This window comes from Salminus brasiliensis, chromosome 19 (genome assembly GCF_030463535.1).
Source record: "Salminus brasiliensis chromosome 19, fSalBra1.hap2, whole genome shotgun sequence".
NCBI classification, from domain to species: Eukaryota; Metazoa; Chordata; class Actinopteri; order Characiformes; family Bryconidae; genus Salminus; species Salminus brasiliensis.
This window is the reverse complement of record NC_132896.1, coordinates 29476820-29495562: the sequence shown is the minus strand read 5'-3', so window position 1 is coordinate 29495562 and position 18743 is coordinate 29476820. Positions and strand designations below refer to the sequence as shown.

The 18743-nt window shown below is 41.8% G+C and overlaps 1 protein-coding gene across 4 annotated transcripts in view; it reads right to left on the bottom strand.

The window, feature by feature from the left end:
• Positions 1 to 18743, bottom strand: part of aff2 (AF4/FMR2 family, member 2) — a 287482-nt gene that overhangs the window by 111304 nt on the left and 157435 nt on the right. For all 4 annotated transcript variants that reach the window (XM_072663099.1, XM_072663100.1, XM_072663101.1 and 1 more), the window contains exons 4-5: positions 12566 to 12610; positions 1947 to 2033 (exon numbers count right to left, since the gene is read on the bottom strand). In XM_072663099.1, the coding sequence (XP_072519200.1) occupies positions 1947 to 2033; positions 12566 to 12610 (132 nt within the window). The remainder of the gene's footprint in view (positions 1 to 1946; positions 2034 to 12565; positions 12611 to 18743) is intronic.

Genomic DNA, 18743 nt, shown 5'->3' with positions numbered 1-18743 from the left:
GTGAACTGAAGCCAAAAGAGTCTCTCAGTCGAAAAGCATGGCCAGACCACAAAGCCCTGTCCAACATATCTCCCCCTCACTACTTTGACATCATCCCAGTGACACTGCTCAGCCCTCCAGCTCTCTGACGCCATCTCTGGAAGCTTGTCAACTGACATCAGAGAGCAGAGAGACGGGCGGATGTTATGACATCAGCCCACGGTTCCATTGAAAAAAAAACAACACTGTTTTTCCACAGTTGCTGAGCTCAAGCTCGTCTGGAGTGGAGGAAATGAAACTGTCCCAATGTTGAGTCCTGTTTGGTGATTTAATAATAACCATTTGAATGTCATTCACTGTGTGGTTAAATGCTCAGAGAGTACAAATGATGCAGGAGAACATATATCACCTTTAATGTGATATGTTACATACACTATATGGACAAAAGTATTGGGACACCTGCTTGTTTATTGGTTTTTTTCCACCATCAAGGCTATTAAAAGAGGATGAATCCTGATTTTGTTGGAGTGATTGTCTTTACTATCCAGGGAAGAAGGCTTTCTACTATATTTTGGAGCACTGCTGTGAAGATTTGATTGCAAGCAGCAACAAGAGCCTCAGGATGATGAAGGTCAGGATGTTGAAATATCACCACCCCACCTTGTCCCCAACTCCCCAACTCATCCAAAAGTTTAGAGTGGAGCACCATCCCTTATTCCAGAGAACACAGTTCCACTGCTCCACGGCTCACATTTGGCTTTGGCACAATGCCAATAGGCTAATGTTAACCTATGTCTGTTACAGAGTCCTATTCTTTTGGCTTCTCTACAGACATACTTCTCTACAAGGACTAGACAAGCTGTGTACATGCAATGGCATCTGTGTCCAAATATATTTGGCCATATAGTGGTGATCAGTCACACAGCTAATGTAATGATGGAAGTATGTGTACTTACACTGAATATCATTAAGAAATAAATAATAAAGTTGGTTGAAGTATGCATATCTCACTGCCTTACTGATGTTATGCTTTGAATAATGAAATGTACTTCTAATGCATTATTTAATATTACAGCATATCATGGTACAGGTTCTAAATGTGAATGTAAAAAAAGTCTTGAATCTATTTATGTGAAATAGATTGTAAAGCTAAACAATATAGATATGCTTTGTACTCCAGTATACAGCTGAGAAGCGCAGAATAATATCTATATACTTCGGAAATAAATAAACTTGCTGACTCAGAACACACATACTATACAACAGAAGCCAATGGACAGATGAGGAAAACTGAGGAAACTTCCATTGGCTTCTATTATAGGCTTGTTCTAAGTCAATGGATTTTCTATCATTTTACGGAATGGTAAGTACAGTGTAAAATTTAACGTCTTTGGTGAGTGAATGAAAGTCTTGGGAAGGCCAAACTTGGGGCTGGCTACAATCTTGGCTACAAAAATCTCTTCAGTTTGCTAACAGCGCATTGCACTGAGAGGACACAATGAGAGGACAGCAGCACTGTTCAGTAAGACTGGGGAATAATTACAGTGATTCTGTTACAGTGTTATTACTACAGATATGTCAGACAGAGATTAGGTTGGAAAATGCTGGAGTCCGTCTTTAAAGGCTTACTGACATGATTCACCCCTGACCTCAGTGGTTGATTTCCATGCAACCACTCAGCTGAAACATGTTTGGTCACCGAAATTTGCTTTTTTAGTTTATAATTCGAGATACTAGGCTAACATTGCTAACAAACACTAGACCTAAACTGTCACCAATCTCATCTTTCATCTTTCTCCAAAATCTTAATCCTAATTCTACTAACTATTCCTTTAAAAAGCCACGATCGAGGCAGAACATTTCACTATAAATACTGGATAAATACTTGATAGGTAAATACTGTGTAACAGTATGTTTGCATGTGTGTGTGTGTGTGTGTTTGTGAGGGCAAAAAAAAAGAAGTTTACCTTGGAAGGGATGGGAAACTTGGTTTGCTCTGCTTTGCCTGGTGTGTGTATGGCAGTGAGAGGAGGAGGCCAGGAGTGGGTCATTTCCTGTACGGGAACAGCATTAACACAGGTTAATATGCTGGTTAACACAAACAGACACTCGCAGGTTTGTTTATATACAATGTTAGGACCTGGTGCTGGTTATATATAAATAGCTCCCTCTAAAATGAAGCTGGTTATATATATATATATATATATATATATATATATATATATATATAGAAATGCTCGAAATGATTTGGAATTTACTTCTTGACTTTCTTAAGGACGTTTTTGCCTTCACCTGTCACCATTTTGGAGATACATGTTTTTCATTGGACAGCGACAATACACACTTCAGAAACTCTGCACACAATGAAGCAAAAGCCGCAGGATGCTAACAGATCCCAGCTCCCTCTAAAACAAAGTAGACCACCTCAGATGATCCAAACTGGAGCTAAACCACCCTCAGAAGGGGAAGCGCCAGCTTTTTTTTTTTTTTACCAGTAAGACTTGGGAAGGCCAAACTTGAGGCTGGCTACAATCTCGGCTACAAAACTGTCTTCGTTACAAAAATCTCTTCAGTTTGCTAACAGCGCATCGCACTGAGAGGACACAATGAGAGGACAGCAGCACTGTTCAGTAAGACTCTGGAATAATTACAGTGATTCTGTTACAGTGTTATTAAACTATGCTATAATATGTGGGTTCAGCAAGCTGTCGTCGGAGCCGTAAACCAGCCACACCAGGTTTTTTCTTGCTTTTTTTACAATCGCCTGTAAAAGGGAAAATCAGCATGTTTCACTTTGAGGCAAAATAACAGGGTTGTAAATTGACTTGTTTTTCTGAATCTTTCACCCCAACCAAAGTTAAACAATTACTACGTTTACATCAATGAACAACTTAAAATACTTCAGAATGCTATACTAGAACTAGCGGTGTCGAAAGGTTTTGTCCTTGTTGGCTTAAAAAATGAAATACAGTGTTTACTAGAGTCAGGACCTCTACGTCGGACCTAAAACGGGAAGGCCCCTACTGTTTTTCTCTGGTTTTCCTCAGGTCAACAAATTTCTGTCCTCAAAACGTACGAAAACAAACACACAGGCATACACCCCTCTGTTTGAACATGCATCAACATTAGTACGGAATAGCTAGAGGCTAAAGAGGGAGCCAGAAGAATCCTGTAATTACTGCAGCTCATAAGCAAATGGATATGCATCCATATTCATGTTGTCAGATGAAAAAGCAACACTGGTAATAGGCTCCTTAACCTTCTGTGTAATTGCAGGCTGCATCTTTCTCTCTCTCATATATTGTCTTTCATGTGGCTCTTTTGACTGCTTCCAAACTGCTTGCCTGGGTGTCTATGATTGTGTATGTGTATGTGTGTGTGTGTGTGTGTGTGTGTGTGTGTGTGTGTTTGTTCAGGTTTCAGGTATATAGCCTGATAGCGCAGCATATAAGAATGCAGACAGAAAAAGAATATCTGTGTGTCTGTCTCCCCGTGTCTGTGTGTGCTGAATTAGTCTGAGTGAATATAAATGTGTGTGTGTGTGTGTGTGAACATGCCGCAGCCCTGAAGCTCATCTACTGTATGTGTGTGAGCCGTCTCTTAGCATTCAGAGCACGCATTTCCCCCCTCCACACATGCCTCACACCTCACACATGCCATATATTTTCACTTCTCCTACAGTCTCACACTGAGTGCATTACCACATGCTCCCATGACACTACGCAAACACTCCACACACTGCGCCTCTTTAATGGCTGCTTCATGTTAAGCTATGCAGAGTTAGAAATGAAGTGGCACATGGCGGTGAGACGCGACACGCGATAAGATAAGCGCCGATCATTCAGAAAGGTACGAGGAAGCCGGGGCAATAATGCAGCACCTGCAGGACTTTTAGGATGCACTATGTGTTGTATGTAGTAGCAGAACTAGCATTTGTGGGTTTATTAATGAATACCTGAAAATATGCTTTATGTTAATGCGTTAATGCTTCCATTTACTGTGCATTAGAGCATTTATGGTTTATTAAAGTATATAAAATAAATATAATATATAAAATATTTAAAACAAAAAATAATATTAGCCCAAAGCTAGCACACGAGGCACAAGCATACAATAAAATACATACAATATAATAACAATACGCTCTAAAACTCTTACAATTCTCTATACAATATCATACATTACAGGACTGTTACACACCAGTGTGTGAACAACAACTTGCACCAATAAAATGCTACATTTAGCCTCACGTTACAGCTAAACAACCCTGTCGACCTAAACAGCCTGACCAGCTCAAGCTGATCAGGCTGGCTATGCTGGTTGGCCAGCATAGGGTACATTTTTAAGTTTGGGGTTGATGGTTTAGGTGGTTCTGACCTGACCAAGCTAGTCAACCGCTATGATCACGACCATGACCACAATACCTGACCAGCATGACCACGCAGGTTCATCAGTATGACCAGCTTGACCAAACTCGTCAACCAGCTTTACCAAACTAGTCAATCAGATTGGGGGAATTTGGTCATGCCAGTTAGTCCATCAAACTCAAACGAAAACATATGATATGCTGGTCAAGCTGATTAATGAAAATGAAATTAATTTCACCTGGGTGACCATTTTTTTAAAACATTTTGACCATTAATGCTAACGTGGGCAAAAATGAAAAAACAGTACTGGCCAACTGCCAGATTCCCATTAAGTCAAAAAGTAAAATACAACAAAAATAAAGATACAAGCTTTGTGCAGGACAGTGGCAATACATACTGTAAGTGGAGGTTCCCTCAACCTCTAACCAGCCCTGCAGAACCAAACGCCTGGCCGTTACTGTTATGACACTATTTATCACGATACTGGTAACATATCGTGATACTGCCAAAACCCCTAGTCCACACATAAGGTCAGATACATTCTTTAGTCAATTCTGGACGTATCATTTCAACAGTGTTTCTCAACCCAGTCCTTCGAGCCCACCAGATGGTTCCACATTTTGGCTCTAAGCTAGTGCGCTGGGATCTGGGAATGGCTGGGTTAAGAAACACTGCACTCAAATACTGAACCATAATCAATAGGGACAAGATTAAAACAAGCAAAGTAAACAAACAAGGAATAAACAAATAGAAAAAAACCCTCAGAAAGTAAAGAAGCAAATGGCATCTGACCACAGTCCTCAAAGGGGTGATCATTTATACTTGCTCAGAAACAAACAACCCCATTCTTGCCTAATGAAATCATGCACCGAAAGTACTTTACAATCTCTGAGGTTTCACTGAAGAGTGGATGTGTGTGTGTGTGTGTCCCTTCCAATAACACTGCCATCCTGGAAAATCCATTAATTCCTCTAGGCTGCAGTGGGGGGTCCAGGCATCTTTCCGTCAGCTTTGATTTGTAAATGAAAAGGATTAGGAGAAGCATGACGCTGGTCGTCCAAACACACACAGGCCGAGGCTCGTACAGTGTTTAGTCTTCTTCTCCGGACAGAAACGTTCTTTTGAGTCCAAGAGCGCTCATGTTTAGATGGGAACTGTTTTTGGATTCTGACACAGGTTTCCAGTCTTCACGTAGTGGTGAACTACTGGCACCCACTGTAAGTCATGTCATGGGCTCTGAGAGGGTTTGTGCATGTGTTGTTACTGTTACAGGGCCCTACTGTTACAGCCTACCCTAATCTCACATGGGTCCCACCTAGTGTACGACCCACATGGGGCCTATGTTTAACCCCTCCTGGTCTCATCATTGACCATGGTGGCTCCCTGGAGGGCATCCATAAAACTTGTACTAACCATGTACGCCCCACATGGGCATGATATCTGGGTTACTGCCCAGCTGGCAGCAGTGCGGACGTTCTCAGAAGGCAAATAAAAGAGTTTTATTATAATTGTATTAAAATTGTATTGAATTATATTCAAACCTTTAGAAGACTATCACTGAAACTTTCTGTTTTACCAGCGGGAGAACCGCCGGCCTTCCTTTGTTTTTAAACCAGCACTGAAAATGTTCAGAACTGAGTAGAGGCTAATGCTAATGCTAATACACACGCGGTATAGAAACCCAAATCATAGCATCACATTTACCCACTATAAACCAAAGCTATAAGCTATTTCACATCAGTAGTTGTGAAACAACAACAGATATCAGTCCAGAGTGTGATGAGGTGATTAGACTGCAGTGTTGTAAAGGAGCTGGGAGCTGATTGGTCAGGATGATAAGATATTAAACTCTATAAAACCGTGATTTTAGGAAAAGTCTTGACTCAGTCCAGAATGTCTCAGCATAGAAAACTTTTATTTTACTGAATGAACTAATCAGCAGCTCATCTGACCTAAACTGTGTGACTGTATTATTTATACAGACACAGAGTTTGGATCAGATCAATATTGGCTGATTTTCAGCATTTAGAGACTCGGATTCGATAAGGGGACAAAATAACTTGATAGGACTTGAAGGACATCCCAGGACACATAATATTTTTGTCTGCACATCGCCCACATAATACAATATTCAAAAACATATAATGGTCCATAATGTACAGGACTATAATGCAGAGACAATGGCAGCTCCCTATAGGCCTAACAAAGCTATAATTCTATAATAATAATAATAATAATAATAATAAAATAAAAAGCATTTTTATCTGTGTTAAGCATTTCATTTAAGTGTGTGTGTGTGTGTGTGTGTGTGTGTGTGTGTTCGCTTTCATCAGATCCCTACATGTCCTGAGGTTACTTGCCTCATCTGCTGCTCCTGTGTGGAAAACCAAGACACACACACACACACACACATACACACACACACGTACACAGGTCTGTGATGCACTCTTTCACTGTCAGCATGCGTGAGGTGAGTCAGTTACACTACATTAACCTAACACACTGAGCTTTCATCTGGATTAACCCCCCTAAGCCCCTTTCAGTTGTTGGTAAAGTAGCCTGAACAAGTACAAGAGAAACAGTGACCGCAGCAGATGTACGAGTGGCTTTCTTAAGACACCTTTAAGAGAAGTACAAGAGTTTCCTTCTAGACCCACAGTGGAACCTCTTAGTACACCCAGAATGAATATGCATTAGAACCGAAGTTCACTGTGCTGAGAACTGCCCATACGTCTCACGTTTAAGGTTTAGCATTATAAGGGCCCTATTAGCAACCTATTAGGCTTCAGTTCCTATGCTGACAGACGCCAGGCTGAGACGTTCTGCTGCTGTTCTAAAGGGAACTCTTTTTTTTTCTTAAGCAGTTTTTATGTCCTGATACATTTTTTTTTACTCCAGTTGTTCTTTGGGCCTTTTAGTTTTAGCCTGCTTTTACCTCTTCGTGAGTCATTATTTAATTGAAGGAGGCAACACTCTTGAGCATGGCTTTAGGCTACTCTACCCACCTCTGGATGCCGGGCCTGAGTGCAGGAGTCATGTCATTTACTGCAGTCTGTTGTTTATAATACAGTGGCTTCACGCATTCAGTTTCCTCATAAATGTTGGCCTGGCCTCCTCGCCTGCGGGGCTGGATGGCCCGGGTCACCTCCCGGACTGCAGGAAGCTTGAGACAGCCTGAGACAAATGGGCCACTGTGCCTTTGATACTGCCACCTCGGCGGTAATGTTAGATATGAAGTATTACCTTTCATAAAGCCGGGGATAGTGCTACCGGAGGTGGAAACTTACTGCGCAATGTGATGAATCTGCAGCTATTCTGTTCGTCGGCATAGGTGAGGGCTTACACCTAATGCTCGCATGCTTTCCCGCGCACACACTCGAACACTACAGCTGCGTAATATGGACATAAAATATGATGCTTGATGAAGGTGCTGTATGTGAGGATGGTGACACGAGAAGCACTGAATTAGGCCTGAACCAGTGTTTCTGATTTGTGTTTTTCTGTGTCATCATTCTAACTGACCTCTCCTGAAAACAAATACTATATTTATAGTATATTATTAAGTCTTAATAAAATAAAATAAAAAAATTAAAAATTAAAACACAGTGCTTATAGCTACTTACAGCACATCTGCAAGACCTGACCTTGTTTATACAACAAATCTACTGTAAAGTTATTAACTATGAACTATAACTATGAACTAAATAATACATAATATAAATATTATTATATTAATAAAAGTCCAAATTATATAAAACTACTAAAAAAATACAGTGCCAATAGCTACTTACAGCACATCAGCAAGTCTGCAAGGTTTTTGACCTGACCTTGTTTATACAACAACTCTACTGTACAATCATTAACTGCATAACTATTAACTAAATAATACATCATATAAATATTATAGTTTTATTAAAACAAATTTACAAAAAACAAATTATATAAAAGTACTAGAAAAAGGACAGTACTAATAGCTACTTACAGCACCCTCCCAGTGATGGATAGTTTGTGTGCTAGGCTGGCTTAAGCAGCCCTTATTGCTCTGTGACAGAGCAGGAAATCAAGCTCCACTCTCGCCACAGGTATGTGGAGCATCAACAGGTGCTTTGTGTTCATCCTTTAACTGTGAGAAGACAACTCTGGAAGGACGTGGAGCCGATTGAGAAGCTCTTACTGAGAAAAGCAAACCTTACTGAAGCTGCTGGTGCTCTCGGAACAATGAACTCACCACCCCAAAGTCCAGACCTCGAAATCGTTCAATGTGTTTTGGATGAATTGGACGGCGAGAAGCAGAAAACTTGTAAGACTCAACTTTGGAGGTGTGGGAAATCTACAGGGAGTACAGGAACAGTGAGACATCTAATTTTATATTTAGCTGTCGATGCTTCTATGATTTTCATATATAATATCTATACATTTTCATTGTTTCTCTTTATTTTTTTTTTCACCCTGTATGCAAGAAACCAGGATTCAAGCCTACATTATGTCAAGCACGCCAGAGCTCTATTGTTAGATTTGGCTCTTAACACTACACTTACTCTAAAGCTCTAAACCGTTCTGTCATATCAACCTATAACTATGATTAAAAAACTGATTACACCATAATCATAGTTCATAAATATTATTATTATTATTATCAGCATTGAGCAGGCACTATAGGTCCCTTCGGAACTGGAGCTGCTTTCATTTCTGTCTGCATGTTAAACGGCTCTAAACGTGGAGAAATGCTATTTAGAGGGAATACAGTTTACACGCTGGACTGTTAATAGGCCACAAAATACTTAGCGCTTGGATCCCGCTCAGTGTAAACTTGGTTTAATGGCCTGAATATTAAAACTCACTGGCGGAGAGGCAGAGCGAGACAGTGACTCACTGTCTTAGACATAATAAAAAAGCTCAAGTCTGACAGAATTTCAGCTCAAAATGGCAAAACTAATATTCGAGAGTCCATTTAGCCCAATATAGCTGAGGTGAACAATGCCGGTCTCGCATGATAAGAGGACAGATTAATGGAGCAGAGCAGTGAACATGCCTGAGTCATGACTTAAGCCCAGCAACTGGGATCCAGTCTGGGGAGAGACACTTAAGATCGTCTTGCACCGCCATTTAAAAAATGGACCTCCCAGGGCTTGTCTGTGGTCGAGAGAGAAACAGGAGGGACAGTGTGTGTGTGTGTGTGTGTGTGTCAGGCTGACCTCTTAGACCTCTTAGCATAGTTTCATATTATCCATTATCTGGAGTCACTAACGGCCGCTCTGAGTAATGACTTTCCTGTAGTTATTAGATAGAAGAACCACTACAAGCTTTTTTACTGCACTCTTAAAAATAAAGGTACACAAGGTCCTCTAAGTGATGCCATAGAAGAACCACTCTCGGGTGAGTGTGATGAACCTTAAAGTTGGTAAAGATCCTTACTTACTTTGACTTCTTTAAACCTTTAAAAAGTTCTTCACACATATAAACTACACGTCCAAATGTTTATGGACACCCTTTCTAATGAACGTATTCAGCTACTTTAAGCTGCACCCATTGCTGACACAGATGTGCAAATGCACACATACACACAGCTTGTCTAGTCCCTGCCAAAAAAACAGGACTGCCTGGAGCAGATAAACATGAACCTATTGACACCATGCCAATGGAAATGCCAGGCAATGGCTAGAGGGGTATGAAGCTCTCACAGCACTGAGTGGAACTGTGTTCTCTGGAATGATTGATCCCCAACCAAAACTTTTGGGATGAGATGGGGAGTTAGGGAGGAGTTAATGAGATAGGGTGGTGATCGTCCAACATCCTGACTTCACTAATGCTCTTGTTGCTGAATGCAATCAAATCCTCACAGCAATGCTCCTCCAAAGTCTAGAAGAAAGCTTTCTTCCCTGGAAAGTAGAGACAGTTGCTCCAACAAAAGCAAAATAAGCTTGTTAATACTCTTGATTTCAGAAAAAACAATGAATGTGCAAGTGTCCCAATACTTTTGTCCATGTAATGTATCTACTTGATACAAAAAAATGATGTCGCTTAAAGAAACTTTTGTCGTACCTTAATTGTAAGAGTGTTTAAAAATGATGTCTATGGAAAAGCATTCTTTACATACAAATGCAGCCCAACCATATCACAAACCATCTTATGTATAATCTTTCCTTTCTGTGTTTCCATATAACACACAGCCTTTCTTCTCGCTCTGTGTGGAGGTGATATCAATCTATAAACATTTCTCTCTCTGATAAACTATGCCCTGGGGTCCTGAGAGACACTGAACACAAGTCTGAAAGAAGCTGTCATCCCGGTGAAGAAAGCAACTGAACTTTCTCTCATCTGCTTCCCCTGTTTCTGAAGCTAGTTTGTTCAGAAGGCAAATCTCTCAGTGTCTGTTCAGTGTGAAACAGACAAACAAAAGCCGCCAATTGGGAAGACTTTTGTCAACCCTGTTACAGTTCACTAGTGGTTTGAACAGGTTTGGATTATCACTACTTCTTTAAGTTGAAACTTTAAAGGAATGCATAGTCTATCATGCCATGTTTATCTATTTGTGGTTAGGTGCTGCTGCCTGCCTACCCCCTGGTCCAGGCTCTCCCACAGTGTAAGCCCTAATCCACAATCTAGCCAATACCTTTGTTTTTTCTTTACCATGTATTAAGATGCCCTATATCTTACTATTCCATCCCGGTGGTGTCCGACCTGGCTCTCCACTTCCCTGCTGCCGGCTGCGGTGCTGTCCTGCTCTGGACTGCTTGCACTGATTCATTAATGTCACTCTACATACTGCATAGTTGTGCATATAACTTTCATCATGTTTCATCAGCATCACGTTAATACGTACCATGGCTTGTAAACACTTTTACAAGAGTCTTTGAGTGCAAGATTGTGGCAAGAAAGATTTTCTTCGAATGACTTTTCAATGAAGGTCATATTTCTGAAGGTGTCGCGAATAGTGCACCTCCACCGCAGAGTCTGCTGAATCTTCCTGAAGGTCTTTGCAGTCAAACGAGGGTTTTAATATTAAATATTAAAACGATACCCTGAGAAGTTCTCTCTGAAAGTTTTCTTGATCTTCCAGACCTCATCTTGACCTCGACCATTCCTGTAAACTGCCAGGAAACAGCTACCATACTGTCTTCTCATAGACTTTTCCTGTTTTGTGGACATCAATTCTTTTAATGTTCAGAAACCTTGGCAGCTGCTTAGTGGAGCCCATGACTACTGTCTGTCTGGACAAGGTTTAAGAGGTCAGAAGATTTATACAGCTTTGAAACTTGTAATTACCAAGCATTCAACGTAAGTGGTAGATGGCAAGTTCACGAATGGACTGACATCTCTGACAACTCTCTAGCTCTGATAACGAACACTGACTCACTGTTCCCAATTAAAAACTTGAACAACATCTGGGGTTATATGAGATGTAGCCAGACTCAAATAGGAAACTTAATCATCAATCTATTCAGGATTATTAATAGAATTAATGCTGTGGAACCTTCAATTAATCTACGCTGCTCTACCGTTCGACATTACCAGCATCCAAAGGCCACCGGAATGCTGTGAGCGAGTCCTAGTTCGTGAGTCATGCCTGAGTCATGGCAGCCTCACCTCGCTTAGAGTGGCCCTCTGAGCAATCCCATCACGCACTTGGACCGACACATGCGCGCACACTCCGGGTTTCCCAGGCAACGTGTTGGAGCCGTAATGGAGCGCAGGGTACACTAACAGGCAGCTGACTGCAGCTCATCTGCAGTAATTTAATCCTTATTGGAAAGACGACGTGCCCTGATCTATGATTCTGTAACAGCTGAGTGCCAGTGGCTGCTGTGATTCATCCGTCTTGCGTCTTCCTGATCTTCCGGAACTTCTAACCGGAAAACCGAAGATCATCACCAGGCTTTAATTGAATAATACGGCAGAAAGAAAGGAAATAAAGCAAAACAGACAAATAACCAATCACACAGCCCACTCGGCACTGACTCAGAAGGCATCTCAAATTGATTTACAGACAGCTCACAACACCCGAGTCCAGCGGCTGTCAGCCAAGTCCCTGAAAAGTAATAACGTTCACTTTCGGCGCTTTCTTACAGCGCCGTTTGGCACAGAGGCCCGGCGACTGGGACGTGAAAGGCGCTCGGCTTTTAAGCTGAGACCTATGCTAGGGACGGTTAAGTGCCATTGTGTGCAACAGCGAGAGCAGGTGTAATTAGTGCAGCGGGAAGAGAGTGGATGTCACTTACCCGCAGAATTTCCTCCACACAGCTGGAGTCGTTGGGCAGACTGACCTGCACAAAGGAAAAAGGAGAAAAGACCCTCATTAAGAACGATAAAGTGAAAAAGAAAGGTATGCCAGCAGGAAACTAAGGGCTATTTCAATGAACAGTACTGCGCATAGGCATCTGAGAAACTGTGTAAAGCCTTTGCTCAGGGCTGTACGCATTTACGGTCTTTGTTTACATTTATTTGAGAAGAAACACAAACAAACATACAAACAATACAATGCCATTTCATATGTGTGGCTGTGCTAGCTTCCTTTCTGGAGGAAGCCCAGTATTTGCCAGTCGCCATCCAATACCTTGCCTATTCAAATAATCGAATGAAATCTAATACTTTCCAAATCGAATCAATCCTGCATTAAAGTAAATCAAGTGAGCCGCCAGCGGAAGTGGACAAATCCATACTGCGACTGGAATGACACCAGGAACCAAACCTGTGCTCTTTTTACTGTGATCTTCTAAGCACCATCTCAATAATGAGAATGCAGCTGGGAGGTACGAGGGAGTGTGGCATAAGGCCTCATCATGCAGGAGTGGGATGTTTTTAGTGCTGCATCAAATGCACTGTCTTCTACAAACTTTTCATGGCATGGATTCTACAAGATGATCCACAAACAATCCGTCCATGTTGACAAGACTGCATAATTCAATTTCTGTACGTTATTATTATTATTATTATTATTCAGAAGCTCCTTCATGCTCTGAATCTTCCATTCTACCACATCCCAAAGGTGTTCTTTCAGATTCAGATCAGATGACTGGGAAGGCCACTGGAGAACTCACTGCCATGTTCATGAATCAGTTTGAGATGGTTTTTGCTTTTTGACCTAGTGAATTATCATGCTGGAAACTGGGTAAACTGGGCCAGTAAAGGATGCACATGGTCAGCAATACTCCAATAAGCCGTGGCATTCGAGTGATGATTGACTAAACCAACTGGGCCATGAAGGGATGCACATGGTCAGCAATACTCCAATAAGCTGTGGCATTCAAGTGACGATTGACTAAACCAGCTGGGCCACTCGGAAACCCTTCAGAGTTCATATCAGTGCAGCTATAAAACTATAGTAGTGTAACTATAAGTGGTTCTCCGCAGTATTTCCTACTAGCACAATTTTTAGTTGTTAATTTGGAACTTTGTAAAGGTTTAGAGTAGTTGATATAAAGGTGTTTTATACAAAATGGCTCTTCTATGGCCTCGCCCAAAGCCCCACCATTTGCAGCACCTTCAATTTTAAAAGTGTATGGTATATTAACCTTTACTGTTTGTGTACCAATGTCTAGTTTGATCAGCAGATAGATGGCGCTCTCTCCCCTCATCACTCCTAAGCGATGTCGGCCAACACAGGCGCCTGTTGGCTGGAGACCCGACACTTTCCTCAGAGCGTGTTGGCTGCCTGATGATGCCGCATCGCCAGCAGTTTGAAAAGAGCCGGTGGCTGGCTTCCCATGTATTGGAGGAGACATGAGTTGAGTCCCTACCCTCCTAGTGTTGGGAGCATTACTAGCGCTAGGGGGAGTTATGAACGGGTGAGTAAATTGGCAGTGCCAAATTGGCAGAAAAGGGAAAAAAATAAATAAATGAATTAAAAGCTGATGTTGAGGTCAACGTATGTCTTGTCATGTGCTAACTAGCAGCAGCTGGATCCGTTCTCATTAAAGTGTGAAGAGTGTACCGTTCATCTGAGGAGATTGATTAGAAGCCTGAGATGATATCACTGCCATATGCAACCAAGCTGGTCACTCTTAAGCAATTAGGCCATGGTATTCTCACACCCACAACTTCTGGGCTACCGCACAAATACAAGCAGCTAGATAATCAGCAGCTTGCATCAGCATATCATAAGGCAGGGAAATGTCAGCGGGTATACGTTCAAGCCGCACCAACTGGCTCACCAACACTTTAAAGCAGGCTGAAGAAAATAGTAATTACGGCCTAACGAGTCCCAAGCTGACTAATGGTCCACAATTGGCCAGGCACAAGGGACTATAGAATTGATTAATAACTGGTAATTCATTACCCTCTGCATATGGCAAGCCCTACAATAACAACTCATTTTTCTTCAGACGCTGTCTGGTCATGCATGTGTGTGTGTGTGTGTGTGTGTGTGTGTGTGTGTGTATATTTGCCTTTGCATATCTCAGACATATCTCTGCATCTGAAATATTTATCTCCATCCGAGCGGGCTTGATCCAGCCCTGGTCATGCAGAAAAGTGCTACCCTCCTCCGTCTGTTACTGCTTCCTCTCGCTCTCGTCGTAGAATCCAGGACACTGCGGATGACATCACTCCGGCAGCAAAGCTGCTCAATAGAGAGACGGACGGACTGTTTCCCATCGTTCGGTTGGGCACTGACATCACTCCACTCCAGGCATGGAAGGAGGCCAGCTGTCGCTGTAAAGGTCAGCTGGCCTGAGGGGAAACTCAGTCCACCCCGCACATCGCAGCCATGACACAACGTGTTAGGTCCGGCTGGTATGCCGAAAAAGGGAAAAAATAACATCCTACCCTCTAATCCCTGGTTCCTCACTGTCAGCAGTGGAGAGCCAGAGTGAAACAGTGAGCGCTCTCCTTCTCCAACACATTATTCAGCTTGAAGGGTGAGATAATTAGCTGAAGGGCTGATTCAGGCTGCTTTTGTGCTGCACACAGGTCTGAGGCCACCTGGGAATTGATATTTAAAGCTTTCGTCTGGACGGTTAATCCAGATTTACTCTGATATTGGAATTAATCATCTTTTTAATAATAAATAAAAAATGAAGCAGGAGATCTGCAGAAGGCCAGCATCTGCAGAGCACATCCTGGAACATAATCAGACGACGGTCAGGAATTTCGGAAGGTTTTCGTCCATTTAGAGCTTTAAAAACAAGCAAATGAACCACACGTAATGAATTTCATGACCTGCTTGTGAGCTGCTACACCATGTGGGAGACTGGGGTTCGATTCCTGCTCTGGGTGACTGTGCTGTGCTACACTATTAAGACACTAATAAGAGTCCTCAGGCAAGACTCCTAACACTACACTGACCAACCTCTGTAATTCGAGTAACCTTGTAAGTCGCTCTGGATATGAGCGTCAGCTAAAGGACATAAATGTAATATAATGCTGCCACAAAAGCAATGCTTCATCCAATGCTGTACTGTCCTGATGTCATATTGGTGTTTTTTTAGACTTAGCATTGTAGCAGTGGTCACCTTTTCATATCCTGGTCCAACAGAGCTTCTTTCATGAGCTGTCTTTGGTGGCAAAGGCCTACGCTGACTGAATCAGCCAATGGTGAGCATGCTACGTTAAACAATCTACACTCAAAATGAGTTTTTTTGTCCAGTGCTGCCATAGACGAACCACTTTTGGTGTGTACAAGTTCAAGTTCCTAATAAAGTGCTTGGTAAGCATTTCTGTCAGCCAAGAACAGAAAGCTGAGGCTGCAGTGGACCCAGGCTTAGCAAAACTGGACAGCTGAAGACTGGCCTGAGGAATCTCGACTGAGATTTAGCTTCAACAGCATGATTCCAGGCACCCAACCTGCCTTGTGTTGGCAGTCCAGGCTGGTGGAGGTGGTGTAATGGTGTGGAGAATGTTTTCTTGGCCTAGTAATACAAACCGTGGCGTAAATGCTACAGCCCTTTTGAGTAGCGCTGTGGCCCAATCTGGTTAGGACCATTGGTTCTCTTCAGCAAGTTGGACGTTTTGTCTATGGCAGTTCTGGTGGTTTGCCATTTTATTCAGTCCTCTCAAATGTTCCAGTTGGCCTTGATTAGCATGATCAGTGTGTCAGACTTTGTGACTCTGAGAAATGAAAGTAATACAGCACTTTTGAAATGTAAAATGCTTCATTTATAGTCATTTAACAGATCCAGACTAACCTATGGCCACAATTTTAGTTCATAGCTATAAAACTATTATAAGTGTAGATGCCCCCTGGATGGCACTGTGTCCAAGGACGCCGGAGGGGGCATTGTAAACACAGCTTGCAGACAGACATAAACTTCCTGTTTTCTCGGGGCCAGCACATAATATCCTGTTCCCATAGAAACAGAATGTTCAGGCTTAGCTGCTCTAATCAGATGTTGCTCCTCCATTGTCCTCCTTTGCTCTGATATTAGGAGTGTGGCGGAGGAAGCCTATTGCTCTGACACTGAAGTTCATTTCGCTGTTACCTGTGGTGAACCCCATTTCAATTCCAGCCGAGACGCTAAAAGGCGCTTGGCGGCGCGAGTGGAATGCAAAGCTCGCTCATATTGCCTCTGGGCTGACAGAAATGTCAGTGATATGAAGAGGGATTCATGGATGCCGGTAAATTGTTTATGCCAGCAAAGGGCTCGTTTTATTTTCGGCTGGATTCTGCCGTTACACTTCGCTCCCATCCGAGTTCTAACAAAACACGGCAATAACGGAATCTCATGCAAATGCAATGGTGAAATTTCACGGAAAAAGGGACGGTAAACATTTTGCTGGCGGAATGGACATGGAAATGGGACGTTAACCGCTTTCCAAGGCGCACTAAGGGTCACCTTCATTCCTCATATTCCCCAATGTTATTGTGCAAAATGGCAGGAAGAGTACTGTCCAGCTGAGATCTTATTTCTGTGTTACGGCAGGGTTCCTCCACGTTCCTGCAGCTACAGGCTGATTGAATGGGTTTACAAATGATTTCTCTCTGATAGTCAATTTCCCCATGTGAATGAAAAAGGGTGTCAGGCTGAAATACTGCGAAGTAAAAACCAACATGATGGCAAACACAATGCCAGACCGAGCTATTCAAAGACTGACTGATTTGTTTGCAGGGCCTGATTTGAGGGGGAAGCAAAGGGATGCCAGTCAAGAGAAATGTAAAGAAATACTCACGCTACAAGATGTATGAACGGAATTTATTACTTCAATATTTTCACTCAATAAAACTGATTAGAATCAACATATTGTTGCTGTCACACAAAAATCCTTCTTTACTTTCAATGGAAGTCGATGTAAAAAGACTTCCCCGTCGTTTCAGAGCATTTCTATTGGTCCATTCAATGAGAAATTTTGACGATGTGAAGAACAGCTGCCTGATTCAAGTTAAGTTGAAAACAACAGTAACTGAGATACTAAAGGAAACTGAGATACTCTCGAGAGAGTTGTTTTGAAAGACAGCAATGATATATGGAATTACAATTTCAATTAATATCTGCATATTCTGTGAGACAAATGTGCTCATTTTGAGAGTGCTGGAAAAATCTGAATATCTAAAATTGATATTTTTCTTATAACAGTTTATAATGTAACCCTAATAGTTTGTTTGCTTGTGCAACCAAAATATTTGTATACATTTTTCGCATGTGTCTGCTTCATTTGGCATTTTTGCTTCAGCACATATGTTTTAGGGCTTCAAAAACTTGGTTGATTCAGACCATAGAAATCGAAAGTGCTTGTAATATATATATTAACTTTGAAGGATACACTGTTGCTGATACTGGAAATGCTGCAAAGACCTCGATCTTAGTGGTACAGACATTTACCCATAACTTCAGTACCATGTCCAGATTTCTCTGCTATAGCTGAACCGAAGAGGAGACAAGAGTATTTATAAAAAGAACAGCCACTTCTCAGCTCTTACTGAAGGTTATGTGTAGAAGAGGCTACAGTCTATAAGAACAGTTCTACAAAAAACATAGTACAAAAACCTGGTTCCAGTTGAAGAAAAGTATTATTAATATTTAATAAAATACTTAAATATTGAATTAATTAATTAAGCCAAGTAGATGCATTTCATAATTTCACAATCAGTAGATTATTCATATGTGACATTATTGGAGATTTTGACATTGTGTCATTACACTGAAGGAAACAAGTTGGTGAGCAATTCGTCCATTTAGTTCGCTTGCAGGGTGGACACCCTGGACTATGAACACTGCCAGCCACCCTTGTAAACGTAACATAATAATGAATGCTGAAAGCCAGCAGAAGCGTAACTAACAACAGGCGATACAGGCTAATAGTGAGATACTGCTACTGTACACTAATACATTTTCCTAAAGACTCGCACACAAAGACAGCAGTGAATAAACTCAGCAGAGGCAGCTTTAATCACCGCAAACCAGCTCACTGTGTCTTCTCTCACAGATGAATTTTAGCGTACTGTCTTTCTTCCCAGGGAAAAAA